A 25,824-nucleotide genomic window follows, 5' to 3' on the forward strand; every position below is an offset into this window, starting at 1 on the left:
GGTGCTAACACACAATACACTCTCCAAATTTAACGTCCCTGCTTCTTGCTTTTTTTCCTTCCTTCAGGTACGTGCTGCTATAAAATCAGTTGGCATTCCCTTTTCTACAAGCCCTCCAGATCATCCTAATTTCCATCTTTTTTCCCACACATCCTCCTACTAAAGTCACTGATTCCTTAGTTTGCTCACATTTAATAAAATCCTCTATTAAACCTCACTTGGTTCTTAATATATGGGCCAAGGATCTAAATTTGTCTTATAGCAATTTGAATTACATGCAGGGTTTCAAGTTTGCTTCTTTATGTTGCAAGAATCCCAATTATTAGTTCTCCCAGATGAAGATAATTCACTGCCTTTATTTCACTCCAAGAAAACACTTTATTATGGTCCTGTCCCTAAGCCCACAGTGTTCATATTGTGACTTGATGTTGCAGTCACATTCCCTCATGTTTTGACACTGTCCTTTAGTCTCCAAATTATGGCCCAGTATTAGGGGTTTTCTTTCCTCCTTATTGCCCATTTCCTGTCCATTTAAACTTCAGCTTTTCCTACTTTAAGATCTAATCTTTTTCATTATCTTTCTTTAAAAAAAGTTTTTTCTTTAGGCACCATTGTAGCCAAACTTTGCCTCTAGGTGGAAACCCTCTAATCATTTACCTTTTCAGCATTAGTACTCATCCTTTTTAAATTTGACTTTACTTGAGGCTTCAACTGCAAGAAATCATAACTATTAACTTGCTGGTAAAATCACTTCAGCGGAGGCCCACCAATATAATTAAAAGGACAGGCGCAGTTATGGAACACACTCTGGAGCCCATGGAGGTCGTAACAAAGAAGAGAATTAAAACAAAACTCTGTGATTCATTAACACTGAGTACTTTCAGCCAATGAATCCTTCAGCAGAAGCGTGTCAAGAAACGCTACTGGGGCTCCTTTATACCAACAGCAAAACATCTGTACAATCCCTGACTGTGACAGCCAAGTCAGAAGTTTTTATGTATTTAAAGAGCTTCTGTAAAAATCCAAATTTCACCCTGAAGACAAAGAAAGTTCTGTCTATATATGTACAGTATGTATGTATCTACTGTAACAAAGGCGCTATACAGTAATCTCTCGCGGCTTCACTCTATCGCGGATTTTAAATGTAAGCATATCTAAATATAAACTGCTCAAAAAAATTAAAGGAACACTTTGAAAACACATCAGACCTCAATGGGAAAAAGAAATCCTCCTGGATATCTATACTGATATAGACTGGGTAATGTGTTAGGAACGAAAGGATGCCACATCGTTTGATGGAAATGAAAATGATCAACCTACAGAGCCCTGAATTCAAAGACGCCCCAAAAATCAGAGTGAAAAAATTATGTGGCAAGCTAGTCCATTTTGCCAAAATTTAATTGCAGCAACTCAAAATTGTACGCAGCACTTTGTATGGCCCCTGTGTTCTTGTATACATGCCTGACAACATCGGTGCATGCTTCTAATAAGATGACAGATGGTGTTGTGGGGGATCTCCTCCCAGATCTGGATCAGGGCATCACTGAGCTCCTGGACAGTCTGAGGTGCAACCTGGTGGCATTGAATGGACCAAAACATAATGTCCCAGAGGTGTCCTATTGGATTTAGGTCAGGAAAGTGTGGTGGCCAGTCAATGGTATCAATTCCTTCATCCTCCAGGAACTGCCTGCATACTCTCACCACATGAGGCCAGGAATTGTCGTGCACCAGGAGCCACTACCAGCATAGGGTCTGACAATGGGTCCAAGGATTTCATCCTGATACCTAATGGCAGCCAAGGTGCCTTTGTCAAGCCTGTAGCAGTCTGTGTGACCCTCCATGGATATGCCTCCCCAGACAATCATTAACCCACCACCAAACTGCTCATGCTGAATGATGTTACAGGCAGCATAATGTTCTCCATGGCTTCTCCAGACCCTTTCACTTCTGTCACGTGCTCAGGGTGAACCTGCTCTCATCTGTAAAAAGCACAGGGCACCAGTGGTGCATCTGCCAATTCTGGTATTCTATGGCGAATGCCAGTCGAGCTGCATGCTGCTGGGCAGTGAGCTCAGGGCCCATTAGAGGACATGGGGCCCTTGGGTCACCCTCATGAAGTCTTTCTGGTTGTTTGGTCAGAGACATTCACACCAGTGGCCTGCTGGAGGTCATTTTGTAGGGCTCTGGCAGTGCTCATCCTGTTCCTCCTTGCCCAAAGGAGCAGATACTGGTCCTGCTGATGGGTTATGGACCTTCTATGGCCCTCTCCAGCTCTCCTAGAGTAACTGCTTGTCTCCTAGAATCTCCTCCATGCCCTTGAGACTGTGCAGGGAGACACAGCAAACCTTCTGGCAATGACACGTATTGATGTGCCATCCTGGAGAAGTTGGACTACCTGTGCAACCTCTGTAGGGTCCAGGTATCGCCTCATGCTACCAGTAGTGACACTGACTGTAGCCAAATGCAAAACTAGTGAAGAAACAGTCAGAAAAGATGAGGAGGGAAAAATGTCAGTGGCCTCCATCTGTTAAACCATTCCTGTTTTGGGGGTCATCTCATTGTTGCCCCTCTAGTGCATCAGTTGTTAATTTCATTAACACCACAGCAGCTGAAAATGATTAACAACCCCCTCTGCTACTTAACTGACCAGATTAATATCCCATAAGTTTCATTGACTTTATGCTATACTCTGATTAAAAAGTGTTCCTTTAATTCTTTTGAGCAGTATATATCACAGATTTTTCGCTGTTTCGCGGCTTTCTGTGGACAATGGGCCTTTTAATTTATGGTACATGCTTCCTCAGTTTGTTTGCCCAGTTGATTTCATACAAGGGAGAAACAGAGCATGTATTACATATTAAATAAAACTCCTCAATGATATACGATATGCTTCCCACACGGTGCTTGATTGTTTGCTTTTCTCTATCTATCTCTCTCACTCTCACTCTCTGTGCCTGACGGAGGGGGTGTGAGCAGAGGGGCTGTTTGTACAGAGGCTGTTTGCCTAGAGGATACGGGCGCTCCTCTACAAAATGCCGATTTATCACGGTCCTTCGGCATGCTTAAAAGCACGTATTGATTTTTTGATTGTTTGCTTTTCTTAGTGAGCGCTCTCTCTGACATTCTCTTCTCCTGAAGCGCTCCTTTGAAGAGAAGATATGTTTGCATTCTTTTAATTGTGAGAAAGAACTGCCATCTCTGTCTTGTCATGGAGCACAGTTTAAACTTTTGACTAAAGGGTGTTATTTCATGTCTAGAGGGCTCTAATAATGTTAACAGTGTGGGAGAGTTTATAAGGGCTTGAAATATATAAAAATAACTATACAAACATATGGTTTCTACTTTGTGGATTTTCACCTATCACGGGGGGGTCTGGAACGCAACCCCCGCGATCGAGGAGGGATTACTGTATAGGCGCCTGACCCGACACAGGTGGACACGGAGGCACGTATAAAAATAAACTAACTTTTATTTTTCTTCACCCATGGGCGCATGTCTTCCCTGTGACCCACAGGCAATATACACAGTCACCAAAGCACAACTGCAACTCAACACACTCTTGTTTCTCCTCTACCACCACTCCTCCTGAAGCTTAGTCCTCCTCCTCCCGACTCTGGCCATTGAGTGGTGGTGTCTGGCCCTTTTTAAAGCCCACCCGAAGGCGTTCCAGGTGCTTGACCACCTGGTCCTAATTGCACTTCCGGGTGGGGCTGAAGATTCGTCCAGCTGCCGATTCCAGGCTGTGGAGGACTCCATCTCCCGTGGAGCCATGCGACAGGCTGGGGGATCACCGGCTGCGGCATCCCGAGGGAGGTATTGAACTGCCCATGGTTGCTCCCCCGGAACAGATGCAGCAGGGGCATCCTTGCCAGGCATGGGACCCGGCTGTCCGCTACACTATGTAACATTCTTAAAGCGTCTAGTTTAGTTGTAGCATCAGGCCCGGATTTTACTGGTTTGTTATTCTAACTGTAATCTTTGTATTGCATTATTTTCCAATAAAAATTGATCACAAAAAATGAATTATCTTGTAATCTATTATCTTATCCTTTCTTGCTTTCCATTGTATTTCTGTTTGTTTTATAAATAATGTTGTGATAGTAGTCACTGAGAAAAGTGCTATATAAATTATTAAGATTTAAAGTTTTTATTCATTGTAAGAATTTAAATATTCCTAACAAATAAAGTAAATAATGTCTACAATTTTTACTCCTTCTAAGAATATTTTTCTATTTGCATGTGCTCTCTGTAAAATGTATACTATGTGGGGTGATACTTAATGTCAGGAGGAAAATTCTTGGGTTTAGAACTTTAAAATATACCATGAAAACATAATTAAAAATATCATGTAAATAAATTTTACCTAACATTGCTGATCAAAGATGACAGGAAAATGTCCTCTTCTTTTAAAACCCCCTTCCTTGGATGTAGCATAAACATATTGTCGTCTGCCAAGTTCAGAGCTGCTTTCTTATTTGCTTTAGTGGACTTGTATACACGGAAATTTCTGTTCTTGGTATAGACACCTGATAATGTGAAACACACACGCACACACACAGATAACATTTAGGTCCTGGAAATAAAATACACATTATAAAAACACATTTTAGCAGCTTTATTACCCCGTAATGAAATAATCTGTTTACCTAGGTCAACAAACAAAGTCTCACGCCCAGATTTATCCTTGACGAAAATAGGAGGAAAACCCACAGCCGTGCTGTTCTGTCTTTTCCTTGTTGAACTTTCAAGTTCTTCATTACTTTTAGGAAGATGTGAGGCAGAAGAGGTATTTGTGATACTGCTGGTTTGTAAATGATTTTGTCTTTGCAATTCCAGAATTCCAGGATCCATGATGCTCTTGACAAAATTACCTTAAGTTTCAAAAACAGATGCCCACTTTATTTATATTTACCTGTTTTTCTTACTCTAAATGAAGATACTCTGCAGTAATCATTGGTTTTATAGTATCTAACAAATAATGACAGTACTTAACATAAAAGTTTAAATTACACATGTATTACTGTATGACATTATGAAATATCTGTATATTTTTACATGTTTCTTATATAGTAAAAAAAAGACACTGCGGTTTCACAGCTTTCACTAGCAGGGGTGCAAATCCCGGCCCAGTCAATGTCGGTGTCAATTCCACATGTGCGCTCAATGTCTATGTAGGTTTTCTCTGTGCACTCCCTTATTTAATGTGCTCACCTTATTCAAAAGATTTAAACAGGCACTTTATAATTAATATTTGCTGTGTGTGTGTGTATGTATGTGTGCAGTACAACAGCATTTTATCACAAGATGGTTTCTGCTTTGCACAAAATGTAGCTGGGGTACCCAAAAAGCATTCAATAAAACACTACATAAAGATCTTGTAGGTATTTCTGAGGTGAAAAATGTTGAATGAGTGCAGCTATAAGGCTCTGGGTGATGGGGTTAATGGGATAGGATTTGATTTTATTTTAATAAAAAGAATAAAACCTGTAGTGAAGAACATTTTCATTATATACTGTATGTGGCTGTCAGAAAGGACCGTCAGTATTCTATATTAAGCAGAAAGATAGGTAACAAACAAAATGTACCCTTCATTAAAAAAGTGTAAATGTGAAAAGCTCACTCTGGGATGCTGCCCTTAAAAGTAGGGTTTCAGACAAAAAGTGGCACCTGAAACTGTCAAATAAAAAGACAAATTTAAATGTCCAAAGTTGGGAATCATACAGAAATCCACCACTCAATATCTGTGTTTTTAGCCCATTTTAAGCTTTTCTTTTTACTGTTGCAGATGACACTGGAATTTGGTGTGTACTGTTTATAGAAACAGCCAACTAAGACTGCTGGTTTCTCACGCTGCGGACTCTGATGTACTTATACTCTTATGGTATTGCTGCATCAGGGTCCTCTGCTACTTTTTCATCCTATTTAGTTTCAGTGTGCCTTCCCTCAAGGTACACTTTTGCATAAAATCTTCAGTTTCTTGGTAATTTGTTTTATGGAATAACCTTAATTTTAAAAAACAATAGACTGATGCGTTTCTTGAGAAACCTAGTTTATTTTGGCCATTTTTGAATCCAGAAATGAACTTTAGGAATGCCACTACCTTGCAACCTCAGACCTAGAACTAGATAGTAACTTAAAAATGAATTTTCCCACTGTTTGATTTTTCTGTACTACTCTTAACTTTGCACAATGAATACCATCAGATAAATCGGCCAAAACATAAACTGTACTGTATCTAAAAAACTATTCACAGTTTGTTTGTTTCTTCTTTATGCACAGTAATGTTTAAAGCCACGGGCTTAAAGATTGCCTCACAGGTATGGTACTTCTCGTCGCAAGTCAGGTTTTTGACAAATAATCTTCAACCTTGCCCTCCAGAAGGCTACAGTGTGCTCTATGATAGAGAAACTGTGCCACTCACGGTTAGCACACTTGCCTTTAAACCAAGAAATCTGGGGTCAATTCTCGCTCATTAGGTTTAATTTTTTCTTTAATGAAACACTTCTCTCACTACTTGGGTTTTGGCCCCCTGCCACCCTAGTTATTGCATTATTGTTATCAAGTTATTTAATTGCAATTTGGGGTTCATTGTACCAAACAGAAATGACAAGTATATACTATAAACAGAGGTTTTCTGATGCCAACAATAAAGTACTGTATTTACTAAGTGCAAAAAGTTTAAGAGTAATAAAGTTTGGTAATATATCATTTTTAATTTCTTTTTATATGAAACCTTTATATAAAACCTTTCCATGTTTTTACCCAGGCAGTGCCAGAACTAAATGAACAAGTAACACAAACCTCTGACAATTATTTCAGCAGTTAATTACATGAAATTATGGCCCTGATGTGCCAGCTGATAAAGTATCTGGTACCTTATTCTCAACATATGGAAATAAACATATGCAGTCTTTAGCAGTGACAGCTTTAGCCAAATGTTAATTTAGGAGGAATTTAGCTCTACTCATTTTTGCACAATTGCTTTACAATGTAACATTTGTGTACTTTCAGGCATTTCAGGTAGTGCTAAAATATATCAATGGGAATCAGATTTGAACTTTAACTAAGCTACTCCAAGACTTTCAATTTCCTTTCCATCAATCAATTCTGAGTTTTAAATGATTTGTTTAACGCGAGACCCAATTGTGCTTCAGTTCCAGGTCACCCTGTGCTAGCTGGGATAGGCTCCAGCAGACCCCTGTGACCCTGTTCATGACTAAGTGGTTAGAAAATGACTGACTGACTGTTACGAATTCTCCCCTATTCTGTTTCTCTTCTCTGTATCCATATGAGGCACTTTGTGCCACTGTTCTGTTTCCTTTCCTATGGAAAAGTCATTTCCAGGCCTCTGACTGGACCGTGCCTGGTTTGCCTGACTCCTTTTCCACAATATGGCAGTGGTTCTACAATTACCTCATAAATACATAGTAACGTTTTTCATTTATGGTAATTAGTTTCTACTTTGCTTTTCATGTATTTGAACAACTCTGTATCCTCATATGTGATAGTTCTGTATTTACGGAGTGGCGTAACCTAGTTTACCTAGCCTGTAGTTTGTACTATTGTATTATATTTCTGATGTGGCAATGACAGAGTGGCCTTCTAGCTCTGTAAAGCGGATTACTTTTGCTTTGTTAATTGCATTTGCCCCATTTTTTGACCTCAAGGGGGTTTCTCTCTGAATTGCCTTTCTCACGATTTCTTTTGTTTTTTTTTCCATACAATTTTTTTTTATTGTCTTCTGAGCTAGTCAAAGCTGAGGGGCTTTTAAAAATTGGGCCTTTTACAGTCCATTGTGACATTCCTTATCTGATTTTGGGCTATACAAGAAACAAATTGTTGTTGTGGTCATCCTGCAATGTACTAGTGCCCTGTGTAAGGACTGTTCCTGCCTTGCACCCAGTGCTTGCTGGGACAGGCTCCAGCTTCCCTGTGATCATGCCCTGGATGAGGGGGTGAAGAAAATGGACAGATGGATGCATTTTCAGAAGTTTGCTATCCAATATATTTTGCAACACAAATATTTTGTACATGTTAAATGAAGCAAGTGGTGATGAATAAGGAGCACAATAAACAATATATTCATTACACTTGGTGCAACAGTAGTATAAAGATGCAAATAGTGTATTTTTGACCAGGATTTGTGTACTTATAGTATGATGTAAAAGCAATAATTTGCTACAAGTTTTTCATGATTGTGAGATTTCCTTACCAGTATATTTATATTTTAAAGGCTTCCAATATTACATGTCATTACTGTTTTCTTAAACAAACTCCATAAAAAATATTCTAGTGATTTTTCTTCTATATATATATAGAATAATAATGTGCTCTACTGTCAACAAAAAAGATAACAGTGGTATGTCTTTCATTTCCTAGGAACATCTGAGTACTGGCGTGTTTTCCGAACAAAGATTTTTAGTGAAGCACTATTTAGTTGTATGAAATTAAATCAAATGTGAAAAACTGGCTGTGCAAAAATTTGAGTCCCCTTGTAATTTTGCTGATTTGAATGCATGTAACTGCTCAATACTGATTAAGTGCAACACCAAATTGGTTGGATTAGCTCATTAAGCCTTGAACTTCATAGACAGGTGTTTCCAATCATGAGAAAAGGTATTTAAGGTGGTCAGTTGCAAGTTGTGCTTCCCTTTGACTCTCCTCTGAAGAGTGACAGCATGGGATCCTCAAAGCAACTCTCAAAAGATCTGAAAACAAAGATTGTTCAGTAACATGAAACGTTATCTCAGAGGTTTAACCTGTCAGTTTCAACTGTAAGGAATGTAATCAGGAAATGGAAGGCCACAGGCACAGTTGCTGTTAAACCAACCGAGGTCTGGCAGGCCAAGAAAAATACAGGAGCAGCATATGCGCAAGATTGTGAGAATCGTGACAGACAACCCACAGATCACCTCCAAAGACCTGCAAGAACATCTTGCTGCAGATGGTGTATCTGTACATCTTTCTACAATTCAGAGCAATTTGCACAAAGAACATCTGTATGGCAGGGTGGTGAGGAAGAAGCCCTTTCTGTACTCACGCCACAGAGTCACTTGTTGTATACAAATGCTCATTTAGACAAGCCAGATTCATTTTGGAACAAAGTGCTTTGGACTGATGAGACAAAAATTGAGTTATCTGGTCATAACAAAAAGCGCTTTGCATGGCGGAAGAAGAACACTGCATTTCAAGAAAAACACCTGCTGCCTACTGTCAAATTTGGTGGGGGTTCCATCATGTTGTGGGGCTGTGTGGCTAGTTCAGGGACTGGGGCCCTTGAGGGTTGGATGAATTCAACCCAATATCAACAAATTCTTCAGGATAATGTTCAAGCTTCATTTACAAAGTTGAAGTTACGCAGTGACCCAAAACACAGTTCGAAAGTACAATGTTTTGGAATGGTCGTCACAGTCCCCTGACTTGAATATCATTGAAAATCTATGGGATGATTTGAAGCTGGCTGTTCGTGCTCAGCAGCCATCAAATTTAACTGAACTGGAGAGATTTTGTATGGAATAATGGTCAAAAACATCTCCATCCAGAATTCAGACACTCATCAAAGGCTACAGGAGGCATCTGGAGGCTGTTATATTTGCAAAAGGAGGCTCAACTAAGTATTGATGTAATATCTCTGTTGGGGTGCCGAAATTTATGCACCTGTGTAATTTTGTTATGATGCATATTTTCTGTTAATCCAATAACCTTAATGTCACTGCTGAATTACTACTGTTTCCATAAGGCATGTCATATATTTAAAGGAAGTTGCTACTTTGAAAGCTCAGCCAATAATAAAACAAAAATCCAAAGAATTAAGAGGGGTTCCCAAACTTTTTCATATGAAGAAAGAAAAAAAAAATATATATATATATATATATATATATATATATATATATATATATATATATATAATAGATAGACAGAGAGAGAGAATTGTAAGATTATCTTTAATATTAATTATCTGCATATTTTTTGTATAAACTACAGCTCATTTGCTGCTATCAGTTTCTAAGCTAACACTTCAGTTTTAACAGCAGTTCAGCAAATTACAGCATCATTATTAATGGGATAGCCAAATATATTTTTCAAATACTTTAAAAACTTACCAGCATGCAAGTTATCTTTAAAAGCTGCATCACAAAGAAGGAATATAAGATGTCGACTGAACCTTTCTTCAGTACTAGAATCCAAATTTAGTACATCTTCAGCACAGCATTTGATTTGATATACTTCTTCAAGTTTCTGGCAAACATACTGAAAAAATATCTGGATTTTTAGATTTTTCTTGTTATTAATTTCTGACAGTAAAATGGCAGTATCTTTACCACAGCTTACAGTTAGTTTTAGCCCAGGTTTATTTCATTAATATTTTTTATATATCCTAACCATGCATTGAGTAATTCAGTCAAAAATGCAGTTATGCAATAAAAAAATACATCTAGATCTTGTTATGACATATGTCAATCAGATATATAATTTGTGTGATCTACTTCAAATTATACCACTCTATTTCAGTAAAATGCTTTTCAGATAACACAATCCAGTCATTCATCTATTACTGAACCAGCTAGATGAACGCCATAGTTTATAGCAGTAACATTGTGGACAAGACAGGTAACAACCATTATGCAATTCCAATTTGCAATTTGCAATTATGCAACCATGGTGCAATTCCACCACAGAGTACACAAAACACACACCCTCTTTTACTTCTGTATATAAGGTCAATTCAGATTAATTGCATATAATATACTACATTTCTTTTGGGATAAAGGAGGAAAACCCATGCAGACCAAAGATTTGGACCGTGCAAGCTCAATACGGTAATTGTGCAGGAATTAAGATACAAGACTGGAGCTGCAAGGTAGACACAGTAACTACTGTATCACTGACAAAAATGTGTTTAATAAACATGTAAAGGGATAATTTTACAGTATATTGGAAATGTGCACTGTACAAAAAGATGCAAATAAAGGCCTGTTCTTAAATCTTACAAAATGTATGCCCCCTTAGTAAGATTGTAACTTATGTGACTTTGTATGTCTTCACAATCTTCTTCCTTCTTCTTCTTATTATTATTAATCTTAATTTGCTCATGGTCTTGTGCTCCTGGTAGGTTTATCCTAAACAAATATGTCTATAGGGAGTAGCAAAACAAACAGTAATTCAAAATCATGTTTTCAAGATGGTTCTTGGTAAATATAACCACACAGCATTCGAAGCAGTTAAAAGAGACCTGGAAAATTAACTTCTCTTCTAGGCAAAGACTGTCTTAAAATAAACAATTCATTACATTATGTCTTGCCTGAAGAAGGGGCCTGAGGTGCCCTGAAAGCTTGCATATTGTAATCTTTTTAGTTAGCCAATAAAAGGTGTCATTTTGCTTGACTTCTCACTACATCCATAATGGTTAACACAGTGCAACACCCTAGTACTATGGATCTCATCTGATAAGAGTGATTATTCACTGACAAATAACTATTGATGACTCAGTGTGGCCCTGTTTGCTACACTTGGATCAGAAAACAAACAACCATAACTCCAACAATGAAAACCTTGTGGGACAATCTAGGTGAATAGGACTGGCAATCTCTTTGGGCTAAGTGGTCTGTTCTTGTTGCAATTATTGTAATGTTCTATAAAAACATTGCTCCAGCTGAAAAGCCAACCTTTTTTATGACTTATTATTGTCTTATTTACAAACAGTAATACACTTATTAACATTCTATCTGTCTCTCTGAAAGTAAGCCATGATGGAAGCAGGTTTCATAGAACAATCAGATTTCCCTGTTTAATGTAGCTTTCTTCATCTCTTCCTAGATAAGTCCAGTTTGCTCCTGTGTTTATATATTATATACTGTGTATATACTGTATGTTAGCACCCCTCAGTCCAGATCTAAGAGGGACATGTACCTCAGGTGACCGAGGGCATGTCAGAGGAAATGGGGACACCTTGAGTTGCCAGACATAAAAGCAGTTCCTGAGAGCATGGATACGGTATGGGGGGCATAGGGTGGTAAAAACAGAGCACTTAGAGAGAGTAGAATAGAATGCCTTTATTGTCACTATACACATGTACAATGAGATTAGAAGCAGCTCCTCCAGTGCAGACATATATGTAGAACACAACAAACAAATAAACAAATGGTGCAAAAAGTTGCATTTACCTTTGCAGTCCTGGTTCTCACATGTAGACCCTGCCATTCACTTGGTTCACAAAAATGGGTGAAAGTGTAGCCAAGTTAGTGGAGTGAGTGAAGTGCAGGAGGTCGGTATGTATGTATGTGGAGGCAAAGGGATGAAGCATGTGTGTGATGCCGCAGAAGACCTAGGCAGTGGAGTGGCGCAATGGTCCTTTTCAGAGCCACTCACCACCAGTCTTGCATAAAGTGTTGGTTACATCCTTCTGTCTCTCAAACCCAAGTCTTTACAATATACTGTATATACTTTCAATATTGGATTTCAACATTTCTTTTTGCTTTATGTCGTTTTGTTTGCCGTTTAAATTACATTATAGTTTCATGTTCAGATAGCAACAGAACTGAAACTTTGCTGTGGTGTGTAGTTTCACACAGACAGAAACTATAACTGTGCATCAGATGACTTCTGATTTACAGCATACTGCCTGTTTTTGTTTTTAAAACTGAATTCTACTGGAACTTTATCTAATTGTTTCATCTTAACATCACTCCTTGCAGCGCCCATTAAAACATCACGCATTGAACTTAGTTTCCATGATGTGTGTTTCTAACAAGAAAGAAGACACTACTCACCTGCAATGAATGAAAGCCTTTTGAATATGCAGCTACATTTAGATCTGTTACTCTGTCTTGTGTATCATCACAGCAATATTTTAATAATCAATTATTTAGATAAACTGTGTTTTTAAACTGAAAATTCATTTATCTGTTTATTGCTATTTATTGGTTTGTCATTTTTTTAATAGACAATAATAAAGTTAAATTTCCAATTTTTAATTACCCATATTAGCACAATGCAAAATAGTAATAACTGGCATAACCATTAAGCAATTGATTTAAAAATATGTATGAATAAATCCTCAAAAAATGTAACTGTAAACAATAAAATATTGTGCAAAATGGCTGACACATTTTCTGGGGGTACCCTTCTCCCCACACTCCAAAAAGAGGCCCCCACTACTTTATTTGAAAAAAAAAAAAAATTATAAATACAGGTGCTGGTCATAAAATTAGAATATCATGACAAAGTTGATTTATTTCAGTAATTCCATTTAAAAAGTGAAACTTGTATATTAGATTCATTCATTACACACAGACGGATGTATTTCAAATGTTTATTTCTTTTAATTTTGATGATTATAACTGACAACTAATGAAAGTCCCAAATTTAGTATCTCGGAAAATTAGAATATAAATTAAGACCAATGCAAAAAAAGGATTTTTTAGAACTGCTGGCCAACTGAAAGGTATGAACATGAAAAGTATGAGCATGTACAGCACTCAATATTTAGTTGGGGCTTCTTTGGCCTGGATTACTGCAGCAATGCGGCGTGGCATGGAGTCGATCAGTCTGTGGCACTGCTCAGGTGTTATGAGAGCCCATGTTGCTCTGATAGTGGCCTTCAGCTCTTCTGAATTGTTGGGTCTGACATATTGCATCTTCCTCTTCACAAAACCCCATTGATTTTCTATGGGGTTAAGGTCAGGCGAGTTTGCTGGCCAATCCAGAACAGGGATACCATGGTCCTTAAACCAGGTTCTGGTAGCTTTGGCACTTTGTGCAGGTGCCAGGTCCTGTTGGAAAATGAAATCTGCATCTCCATAAAGTTCGTCAGCAGCAGGAAGCATGAAGTGCTCTAAAACTTCCTGGTAGACGGCTGCGTTGACCTTGGACCTCAGAAAACACAATGGACCACACCAGCAGATGACATGGCACCCCAAACCATCACTGACTGTGGAAACTTTACACTGGTCCTCAAGCAACGTGGATTCTGTGCCTCTCCTATCTTCCTCCAGACTCTGGGACCTTGATTTCCAAAGGAAATGCAACATAACTTTGGACCACTCAGCAGCAGTCCAGTCCTTTTTGTCTTTAGCCCAGGCGAGATGCTTCTGACGCTGTCTCTTGTTCAAGAGTGGCTTGACACAAGGAATGCGACAGTTGAAACCCATGTCTTGCATACATCTGTGCGTGGTGGTTCTTGAAGCACTGACTCCAGCTGCAGTCCACTCTTTGTGAATCTCCCCCACAGTTTTGAATGGGTTTTGTTTCACAATCCTCTCCAGGGTGCGGTTATCCCTATTGCTTGTACACTTTTTTCTACCACATCTTGTCCTTCCCTTCGCCTCTCTATTAATGTGCTTGGACACAGAGCTCTGTGAACAGCCAGCCTCTTTAGCAATGACCTTTTGTGTCTTGCCCTCCTTGTTCAAGGTGTCAATTGTCGTCTTTTGGACAACTGTCAAGTCAGCAGTCTTCCCCATGATTGTGTAGCCTACAGAACTAGACTGAGAGACCATTTAAAGGCTTTTGCAGGTGTTTTGAGTTAATTAGCTGATTAGAGTGTGGCACCAGGTGTCTTCAATATTGACCCTTTTCACAATATTCTAATTTTCCGAGATACTGAATTTGGGACTTTTATAGTTGTCAGTTGTAATCACCAAAATTAAAAGAAATAAACATTTGAAATACATCAGTTTGTGTGTAATGAATGAATCTAATATACAAGTTTCACTTTTTGAATGGAATTACTGAAATAAATCAACTTTGTCATGATATTCTAATTTTATGACCAGCACCTGTATATTGTGTCAGCATGGTTAAAATGGATGCATCAAGTTAGTCAATTTGTGCTTGCCTTGGGTTACGATTCAGTGCATGCACCTCAACTTAGGCATAACCATTTTGATAATGGACAGCAAAGGAGGCCTTTCACTTTATCATGGCTAAGCTCAAGGTATACTTGCACAAACTGACTGACTGAATATTTGAGAGTGGAAAAAAAAAAACACAGAGGTAACATAACTGATACTGCATACTCTATAACTGAAATATCTAAACTGTTTCAGTTTCACTTCATTATACGGTATGTGAAGTGTTTAAGTTGGTAATTTCTGATATAACATCCATACAAGGCAGCAAGGTGCATACATAAATAATTGTACTGCCACACACCATGCTGCTGCCAGAGTCCTGGGTTCAAATGTCAGCCTAGGCACCATTTAAATGGAGTTTCTGTATTCTCCCATTTTCTACGTGGGTTTTCCTCCTTCACTGTTAAAACAGGTAGGTTAAATTAACTGGCAAATGAAAACTGGACCAGTATGATGGAGAGTGGGTATTTGTGACCTGTTACAGACTGCCTTTCCATCCTGGTTTGGTCTTTGCTGTATTCTTAGTGCTGCCAAAACAGACACCTCCTTCAGCTTCTGAAATAGACTAGGAAATGTATGGTTGGGATAATATTCTAAATATTTCTCAAAGCTCAATGGCTGTATTATAATACAAAAAATAGGAAAACAGCAAGGTAGTGATTTTCACCTTAATGGTTCCAGAAGTTGATACTTACAGACACATGTTTTAACATTACTAAGATTTCAAAAACAACCAACATTTAGTACTATAAAATTCATTTGGTCAAACTAATAAGCTTGTGTGTTAGGTAAACCTTAAATCAGTTCAGAATAAAAAAATCCAAAACATATTACTAGACCAGTCATGTACAGTACCTGGATTAACGCAGCCACCATATTCTTTCCGTTTGCTTCTTTATTTGAAGGCTTGTGGAACTCCAAGTCAAAGTATAGCTTACAAACACACCCTTCTGGTATTACTTCATAGCAGTGCATTAAAGACTGTATGTGCATCCTATGGTGAAAAACCACATTTAAAGTAATGGTTTTAATAAAAACAAAAAATTATTCAAACAGTACTTTAAATATGACCTTTTGCCTGTATCAGAAATGCAGTGTTGACACATGCATCACACTTTTACTTTCATTTAAGAATTTTAGCATAAGTTTACAGTGTTTCAAATATCTATATCATTGGTGCCCAATACGTCTATCATATATCCTCCCTATGGCATTTTCCACTTGATTGACATATAGGGCGGCCAGTCTGAGATCTTTTTTCTTCTAACACACTGGTCATTCCACATGCACCCATACAATCAGATTGTGAGTCAGACTACGAATGCAATGAATGTAATTACCTCGATCTACATGCTGTCAAATAAACAAACCACACGCCATGGCTTCGTCTCTGACGCTGATGTCCGAGGTTCGCTCCCCGAGAGGGGGTGCAGTGAGTGTGTATGCCTGATGAGCCCAGAATTAGGGCGAAACACATGTTGGGTACTCTTTGCATTATTTGACAGTAAAACTATGCAACATTCTATGATCTGCTTCTCACAACTGAAGAGGGCACCATGGCGGATGTTTGCCGATTTGCAGACCAACCACAAGCGTTACCTGGTAGGCAACCACCCATACAATTAGACTGTGATTCACACTATGAATGCCATGAATGTAATTACCCCGATCTACAGTGCATCCGGAAAGTATTCACAGCTCATCACTTTTTCCACATTTTGTTATGTTACAGCCTTATTCCAAAATGGATTAAATTCATTTTTTTCCTCAGAATTCTACACACAACACCCCATAATGACAACATGAAAAAAGTTTACTTGAGGTTTTTGCAAATTTATTAAAAATAAAAAACTGAGAAATCACATGTACATAAGTATTCACAGCCTTTGCTCAATACTTTGTCGATGCACATTTGGCAGCAATTACAGCCTCAAGTCTTTTTGAATATGATGCCACGAGATTGGCACACCTATCCTTGGCCAGTTTCGCCTATTCCTCTTTGCAGCACCTCTTAAGCTCCATCAGGTTGGATGGGAAGCGTCAGTGCACAGCCATTTTAAGATCTCTCCAGAGATGTTCAATCGGATTCAAGTCTGGGCTCTGGCTGGGCCACTCAAGGACATTCACAGAGTTGTCCTGAAGCCACTCCTTTGATATCTTGGCTGTGTGCTTAGGGTCGTTGTCCTGCTGAAAGATTAACCGTCGCCTCAGTCTGAGGTCAACAGCGCTCTGGAGCAGGTTTTTATCCAGGATGTCTCTGTACATTGCTGCAGTCATCTTTCCCTTTATCCTGACTAGTCTCCCAGTTCCTGCCGCTGAAAAACATTCCCACAGCATTATGCTGCCACCACCATGCTGATCTGTAGGGATGGTACTGGCCTGGTGATGAACGGTGTCTGGTTTCCTCCAAACGTGATGCCTTGCATTTACACCAAAGAGTTCAATCTTTGTCTCATCAGACCAGAGAATTTTGTTTCTCGTGGTCTGAGAGTCCTTCAGGTGCCTTTTGGCAAACTCCAGACGGGCTGCCATGTGCCTTTCACTAAGGAGTGGCTTCCGTCTGGCCACTCTACCATACAGGCCTGATTGGTAGATTGCTGCAGATATGGTTGTCCTTCTGGAAGGTTCTCCTCTCTCCACAAGGAGCTCTGGAGCTCTGACAAAGTGACCATCGGATTCTTGGTCACCTCCCTGACTAAGTCCCTTCTCCCCCGATCGCTCAGTTTAGATAGCCGGCCAGCTCTAGGAAGAGTCCTGGTGGTTTCGAACTTCTTCCACTTACGGATGATGGAGGCCACTGTGCTCATTGGGACCTTCAAAGCAGCAGAAATTTTTCTGTAACCTTCCCCAGATTTGTGCCTCGAGACAATCCTGTCTCGGAGGACTACAGACAATTCCTTTGACTTCATGCTTGGTTTGTGCTCTGACATGAACTGTCAACTGTGGGACCTTATATAGACTGGTGTGTGCCTTTCCAAATCATGTCCAATCAACTGAATTTACCACAGGTGGACTCCAATTAAGCTGCAGAAACATCTCAAGTATGATCAGGGGAAACAGGATGCACCTGAGCTCAATTTTGAGCTTCATGGCAAAGGCTGTGAATACTTATGTACATGTGCTTTCTCAATTTCTTTATTTTTAATAAATTTGCAAAAACCTCAAGTAAACTTTTTTCACATTGTCATTATGGGGTGTTGTGTATAGAATTCTGAGGAAAAAAATGAATTTAATCCATTTTGGAATAAGGCTGTAACATAACAAAATGTGGAAAAAGTGATGCGCTGTGAATACTTTCCGGATGCACTGTACATGTTGTCAAATAAACGAGGCTTTGACGCTGACGTCCGAGGTTCAATCCATGAGAGGGGGTGCAATGAGTGTGTACGCCTGATGAGCCCAGAATTAGGGCGAAACACGTGTCGTGTACTCTTATTTGCATTATTTGACAGTAAAACTGTGCAATATTATATATCATTTTTAATGTAGGTAGATAATGGTCATTTTAAAAGTAGTTTGCAAGCTGAAAAAGTGTGGGCACCCCTGATCTATACCTAAGATAGCTAAAAACAGTATTGTAACATGCTTAAAGTGAGGTCCACCAATGACTCAGGTGCATGAAGGGCCATAATTAGAAGAAATGGGCTACATATTGCAAACATCAACAGTGAAATGTTATCTGAATTCTGTGATGATCAAATCTCATCCATATCAAGCACCATGTCAAGTTTGCTCCATCAAGCAAGCTAAGCCTAATACCCGTTTTATTTCCACTGCCCCCACCACCAGGTTCTTCAAACCACCTATAAAATTGAACAACTTTTAGTGCCAGCTCCAAAAAATGAACTTGAACAAACCTCGTAAGACAATGATGGCAAGAAGGTCACTGATTAGTTTCTGACTATGCTATCATACTGAATACAAGACTGTAGTCGAAGCACTGCTGTTAAGAGCAACATTGCTTGCAAGGTTTTCTCTTTTCATTTTTGTGTAACATGCAGCCAAATGTACAGGACTACAAATGAAGAATAATTTGAACTGCTGACATTCTTGAACTATTTTGATTAATAACACACAACTATACGGACAAATGTCAAATAAACTGGAAGAAAAATTCATTGTGCTCAGTTTGAATAAAAGCAATCTGAATAAAAACAAGAAACAACTATGTCATACATACATCGAAGATTTGATAGTAATTTTGTGTTTTAACCAGATATTGTGAAATAATACAGGAATGTATTTATAGATTCTACTTGAGATCAACTCTTGTCAAATAATTAAATGTTGGTATTTAGAAGTGCAATATATTGCACAGTTTTCTTTGTTCTTGGAAAAGACAAAAACAGATGTCTGGAACAATTTTTGCTAGAGTAACTTTGTCTCTCTGGACACAAAGAACATAAAAACATTTCAGGTCTTAATGTAACAATTTATTTTATAGAATTCTGATCAATAGCCATCTGGGCTTATAGGTTTCTTCTTTGTAAGGAGTTATGAGCTTCTGGAGCAGGGAAAAAATAAAAAAGCATAAGGTAGTTAGCACATTATGCCCTTGTCTATTTAAGAAATCCCTTAATTAGACCATTATTCTAATTAAAAATAATAAAAATAAAGAAAATAATTCATTGTAAACTATATCTTTGAGCAAACACTCTCTCTTCATTAGAAATTAGTATTCCTTGTTCCATTCAGAAGAGTAAGAGGTTATAGATATTATATGAAGCCAGCGCGCAGACTGTAGCTACAATACACTTGCATGGTCAGTGGCCAAAACACATTCACACTTGCTGCAGCCCATTCAATTGCCATGCTGTATTCTCTTAAGAGAAGATGGAAGTGTTTGGTCAATGTCACATGCCTAACAATGTCACAGGTGTGGAACTGGGACTCTGCTGATGGAAGAAGAGTTGTGCTTATGAAAAGAGGAGATGGCAAGTATAATATTCTTGTGAGTGAGGGACCTACAGTGCATCTGGAAAGTATTCACAGCGCATCACTTTTTCCACATTTTGTTATGTTATAGCCTTATTCCAAAATGGATTAAATTCATTTTTTTCCTCAGAATTCTACACACAACACCCCATAATGACAATGTGAAAAAAGTTTACTTGAGATTTTTGCAAATTTATTAAAAATAAAAAAATTGAGAAAGCACATGTACATAAGTATTCAAAGCCTTTGCCATGAAGCTCAAAATTGAGCTCAGGTGCATCCTGTTTCCCCTGATCATCCTTGAGATGTTTCTGCAGCTTAATTGGAGTCCACCTGTGGTAAATTCAGTTGATTGGACATGACTTGGAAAGGCACACACCAGTCTATATAAGGTCCCACAGCTGACAGTTCATGTCAGAGCACAAACCAAGCATGAAGTCAAAGAAATTATCTGTAGACCTCCAAGACAGGATTGTCTCGAGGCACAAATCTGGGGAAGGTTACAGAAAAATTTCTGCTGCTTTGAAGGTCCCAATGAGCACAGTGGCCTCCATCATCCGTAAGAGGAACAAGTTCGAAACCACCAGGACTCTTCCTAGAGCTGGCCGGCCATCTAAACTGAGCGATCGGGGGAGAAGGGCCTTAGTCAGGAGGTGACCAAGAACCCGATGGTCACTCTGTCAGAGCTCCAGAGGTCCTCTGTGGAGAGAGGAGAACCTTCCAGAAGGACAGCCATCTCTGCAGCAATCCACTAATCAGGCCTGTATGGTAGAGTGGCCAGACGGAAGCCTCTCTTTGGTAAAAGGCACATGGCAGCCCGCCTGGAGTTTGACAAAAGTCACCTGAAGGACTCTCAGACCATGAGAAACAAAATTCTCTGGTCTGATGAGACAAAGACTGAACTCTCTGGTGTGAATGCCAGGTGTCAAGTTTGGAGGAAACCAGGCACCGCTCATCACCAGGCCAATACCATCCCTACAGTGAAGCATGGTGGTGGCAGCATCATGCTGTGGGGATGTTTTTCAGTGGCAGGAACTGGGAGACTAGTCAGGATAAAGGGAAAGATGACTGCAGCAATGTACAGAGACATCCTGGATGAAAACCTGCTCCAGAGCACTCTTGACCTCAGACTGGGGCGACGGTTCATCTTTCAGCAGGACAACGACCCTAAGCACACAGCCAAGATATCAAAGGAGTGGCTTCAGGACAACTCTGTGAATGTCCTTGAGTAGCACAGCCAGAGCCCAGACTTGAATCTGATTGAAAATCTCTGGAGAGATCTTAAAATGGCTGTGCACCGACGCTTCCCATCCAACCTGATGGAGCTTGAGAGGTGCTGCAAAGAGGAATAGGCGAAACTGGCCAAGGATAGGTGTGCCAAGCTTGTGGCATTATATTCAAAAAGACTTGAGGCTGTAATTGCTGCCAAAGGTGCATTGACAAAGTATTGAGCAAAGGCTGTGAATACTTACTGTATGTACATGTGATTTCTCAGTTTTTTTATTTTTAATAAATTTGCAAAAACCTCAAGTAAACTTTTTTCACGTGGTCATTATGGGGTGTTGTGTGTAGAATTCTGAGGAAAAAAATGAATTTAATCCATTTTGGAATAAGGCTGTAACATAACAAAATGTGGAAAAAGTTATGCGCTGTGAATACTTTCTGGATGCACTGTATGTGATGAAGAGATGCACTTCAGATATTTTTGCAAGTCTGTCTTGCTCTTTGATGTGATGTTACATCATATTAATCCCTTTGTTTACCATTCTGGCACCAAGTGACTTGCCTCTCCATTAAATTCACCCCTTTGCATATAGTGTAGCTAGAAAAAATTTTGTTCTCTGAACATAGTGAAGACCCAGAATGCATGAGCCATGCACGAGGGTGTGCTCCCTTGTCTGACGTAATTGTCACCATGTGGCCCTCATACCCCATGCAGACATATCAAATATAAACAAGCCTTTAAACATCTTATGATATTCCTTGAATATGCTACTTATTGCTCTGTGTTCAATGATCTTTATATTGATGTATTATGCTTTGTTGTTGTTTGCTTTGCATTCCAAGTGTCTTTCTAACATACTGTATTTGATGTGCTAGTATGTTATTTGTCTTTTCTTTAAATTCATAATAACAATGACAAGATTTAAGGAGTAACTGCTTATTTTATTTTTAGGTTACTAAATTAAACGTTTTAAAGGACAACTTCTTTGTAATGCTTTGTGGAAGGTAATATACAATGGTAGTCATCAGGTTTCAAAATATAGCCAATTAATTTGCTTTTACTTGAAGCTTGAAATATTATTTTACATGAAACACAAAACATTTGTCTGCTCAAATATCCTTTAATGTGGGAAGTGATATCCTTCACATCATTAACTGAGATGGCCAGTACAATTTTCTACGCTGTGGTGTGATGAGCTGGAAACATCTTTTCAAGAGAGGCCCCCTGAAACAAGGTAATTAAAAGAAACAAAAGTGAGTACCATTATAAACAATGCTGCACATCCTCTCTTTGACACACTAACACGGTGTACATTCAGCAGAAGTGTGTCAAGACACGCTGCTGGGGTTTCTTTATACCAACAGCAATATGCCTCCATAATGTTTCAATGTGACTGTGACATCCAAGTTAGAAGTCTTCTTTCTTTTTAATTTTCTTGCTTGTTACTCATTCTGGTATGTGTTCAGACCATAATGTGCATCTACAGTATATTTATTTATTTATCTGTCTACCTATTTATGTATTTATTTATTTAAAGAGCTTCTGTAAAAATTCATATTTCCCCTTGGAAACAAATAAAATTCTATGTATCCATCCATTGAGTGTTTCTCAGAATGTTCATGCAAGGCCAGATTTAGCTTTAAACCCTCAAGCCTTTACAAGGTTTTTGTTTGCAAATAGTAAGAACCAAAGGAAACTAGTCATAGCATCATGTCTTGCCATCCATGGAAAGAAGGCTTTAATATTGGACAGGAACACCGCGCTTATGACTGTAAGCCTAAAAAATGGATGAGAACTTGTACACTTACATGATTCTATGTATACATTGTATGCTTGAATGCTCATTGTAGATATGATTCTATGATAATGTAATTCTTTATTGAATTAAATAGCATTCATGTAGAAAATAATTTTTTGTAAACTATATTTTTGAGCTAACACTCTCTATCTTCATTATAAATTAGTATTCCTTGTTTTTTTCTATCAAGGTTGCTTTACATCAAGTATCTTATTCTTTGTGACAAAAACTGGTGACAATAAATAAACATCAAAAATACATAAAGTTGGCTGAACAATGGAGATGGAGGAAAGCGCACATGTGCTTGCGTATGGAACTGTAGTACAAAAATGAACGCAGTAGTACGGTTGTAAACACACAAATCTGCATCAGCCTTAAAACCTGCATTATATACTAGGTTTGTTCAAATTAGAGTTTTTGGTGCCTGTATATTACTATTTACATCTTAATTGCATTCATTTCCCCATGTTGTGTAGTGTTTTGGCATATGCTGCTTAGGAATACAGGAGACAGATTCAAATTTGTGAACTCTTAAATGTCATCTGTCAGTCATACTTAGATAGAATAAGGATAGAATAATAGCAGCCCAGTTCACAGTAAATCAAGGACTATTTGTCTATCACTTTAACTGTAGAAGTGTCATCAATTTGAAATTAATTAAATTCAACAGACTTTAAAGAACAGCATTATCTGTGTAAAGATGTTACAGAAGAGACAATGCCATCAATATATAATGGACCCAGAATTGGACCTTGTGGTAAATGATTAGTAACTAGCAGATTAAAGTGTAGTGAACATCTAGAATTTTCTACCCTAACTACTGTACATTTCTTTTACCTAAAACTGAAAGCACAATGCACTTGAACATTAAATTGATTTCAATAATACATAAATGAAACTTAACCCTAAATTTTCCAGTAGCATCCATGCTTCAGTATTTCAGTTTCTATATCAACAGGATTTTTTTTATCAGGGCTGTGAAGTTGGACTTGAGGAGTCAGAGACAATTTTGGGTACCTGGAGTCGAGGTTGGAGTCGGCAAATATGTACCGACTCCGACTCCTAATAAATTTAAACTGTAATGTAAAAAAATACAGCAAGTTCAAATGTCCCATTTTACAAACAATAGTCATAATTAAGTACTTCTCTGATGTAAGACTAAAGCCAAGTGCATAGTTGTGTTACTACTAGTGTGAAGTTCAGCTGAGCTATTATACAACCTGACATTCACATATTGTAATCTGGATTATGGTACATTACAAAAAGTGTTTTCATTTTATTTCAGATATAATGTGTTTAACAAATTCATTTGAGTGTAAACAATGTGTATTGATGTAGGTGTAGGTGTGTACGATGGCCTGATGTGTGTTCAGGGATTCTGTCTGCACTCTACACATATGCTCCCACCCAGGGCTGAACTTTAGCATAACTTTGCACACTACCTGTTCTAGATATTGAAATTAGAAAGGAACAGATTCTATGTATTGTGACAGGTAATGCTTCTAATATGTTAAGCACAACTGAGAAAGTGAATAAAGTAGATGAAGAAAGTGATAAGCAGATATTAGAGGAAGACAGTTCTGCAAGTATTGGAGAAAGTGAAACCAAAGAGAATAGTGAAATTTTGATTAACATTGCTGAAGAAGCATTAAAGCTTACTACTATTCAACATATGCATTGTGCTGTTCATACTCTGCAACTTGCAATAAGAGATGGATTAAAAGATTGTCATACAGCTACTCTAATTGGCAAATTGAGGCAAGTAACTGTTGCAGCCAGGGCCCCTAAAACAGATGCCATTTTGAAAAGACGTGCAGGAAAAGGAGCCAATTTGAATCAAACAACACGCTGGGGGAGAACTTATTTGGTGTTAAAGTATTTGCTTGAACTAAAAGACTTTCTTGAAGAACTGGAAAATGAAAATGTTTTATTAACTGAAAGCAAGTAAAAGAAATGGAAAGTCTACTTTCTTTCCCCTTTACTGTCACCAAGAGGTTGCAATATGAAGATTTAACACCTGAAAAATTTTTCTTGGAATGGAAGAGCTTGATATATTGCCTGAACAAAAGTGGAGGGTTAATAGCTGATGGCATTGTATCTTCAATGAAGAAAGAGAGTCTCTTACTGGATAATCAAATCTTGTTAGCTGCTATTTATGTTGATCCAATGAGCCGAATTTTGCTGAGCAGTGGCCAGATTGCTAATGGAAAAAAGGCTTTCTATGATGAAGTAGTTCACATGAAGGGATTACTACTACTACCTGAAACACCACCACTGGATGAAGCTATAAGCATTGGTAACTTAGGATCATAATCTTTAAATGAAGAATTAGACTTTGATTCCTACTTGGACAAAATGGAAGTTTCAAAAGCAAAGTGACATTGCCTATGCGTGAAAGATAAACAACTAGTAATAATAATAATAATAATAATGATAATAATAATAATAATAGACTTTATTTATAACGCACTTTTCATTGACAAAATCTCAAAGTGCTACAACAAGAGCAATAACCACAAAGTTTAAAAGTTTAAAAGACTAAATTAGATTTACAATCTCAGCAGTTATATGCTTTCCTAAATAAAAAAGTCTTCAAATTTGCTTTAAAAGTGTCCAGGTTTTGTGTAGTTCTCAGTTCAACAGGGAGCTGATTCCAGAGCTGTGGGGCAGCAAAGCAAAAAGCTCGACCCCCATAGTACGGAGCATAGTAAGGGGAGTCTGAAGCTGCATGCTGCCAGATGATCTGAGGATCCGATTGGAAGTTTGTAAGTGAATCAAATCTTGAAGGTAAGAAGGTGCCTGGCCATAGATACATTTATGGGTTAATAGAAGAATTTTGCACTCAATCCGGGAGGAAACAGGGAGCCAATGAAGTGATTTGAGGATGGGAGTAATATGTTCGAATTTCCTTACTCTTAGTAGGATTCTTGCAGCACTGTTTTGGATATATTGAAGCTTTTGTATGTCCTTGGTATGAATACCTGCAAAAATTAAATGTCCAAATAAAGAGATTC

At 38.3% G+C, this 25,824-nt stretch overlaps 1 protein-coding gene across 2 annotated transcripts in view; it reads right to left on the reverse strand.

Moving 5' to 3' along the window:
- primpol (primase and polymerase (DNA-directed)) overlaps positions 1–25,824 on the reverse strand; it is a 61,984-nt gene that overhangs the window by 13,355 nt on the left and 22,805 nt on the right. For both annotated transcript variants that reach the window (XM_039751017.1, XM_039751016.1), the window contains exons 4-7: positions 15,708–15,846; positions 10,104–10,251; positions 4,647–4,871; positions 4,364–4,526 (exon numbers count right to left, since the gene is read on the reverse strand). In XM_039751017.1, coding sequence (XP_039606951.1) covers positions 4,364–4,526; positions 4,647–4,871; positions 10,104–10,251; positions 15,708–15,846 — 675 coding nt within the window. The remainder of the gene's footprint in view (positions 1–4,363; positions 4,527–4,646; positions 4,872–10,103; positions 10,252–15,707; positions 15,847–25,824) is intronic.

Source organism: Polypterus senegalus, chromosome 4, assembly GCF_016835505.1.
Source record: "Polypterus senegalus isolate Bchr_013 chromosome 4, ASM1683550v1, whole genome shotgun sequence".
In the NCBI taxonomy this organism is placed as follows: Eukaryota; Metazoa; Chordata; class Cladistia; order Polypteriformes; family Polypteridae; genus Polypterus; species Polypterus senegalus.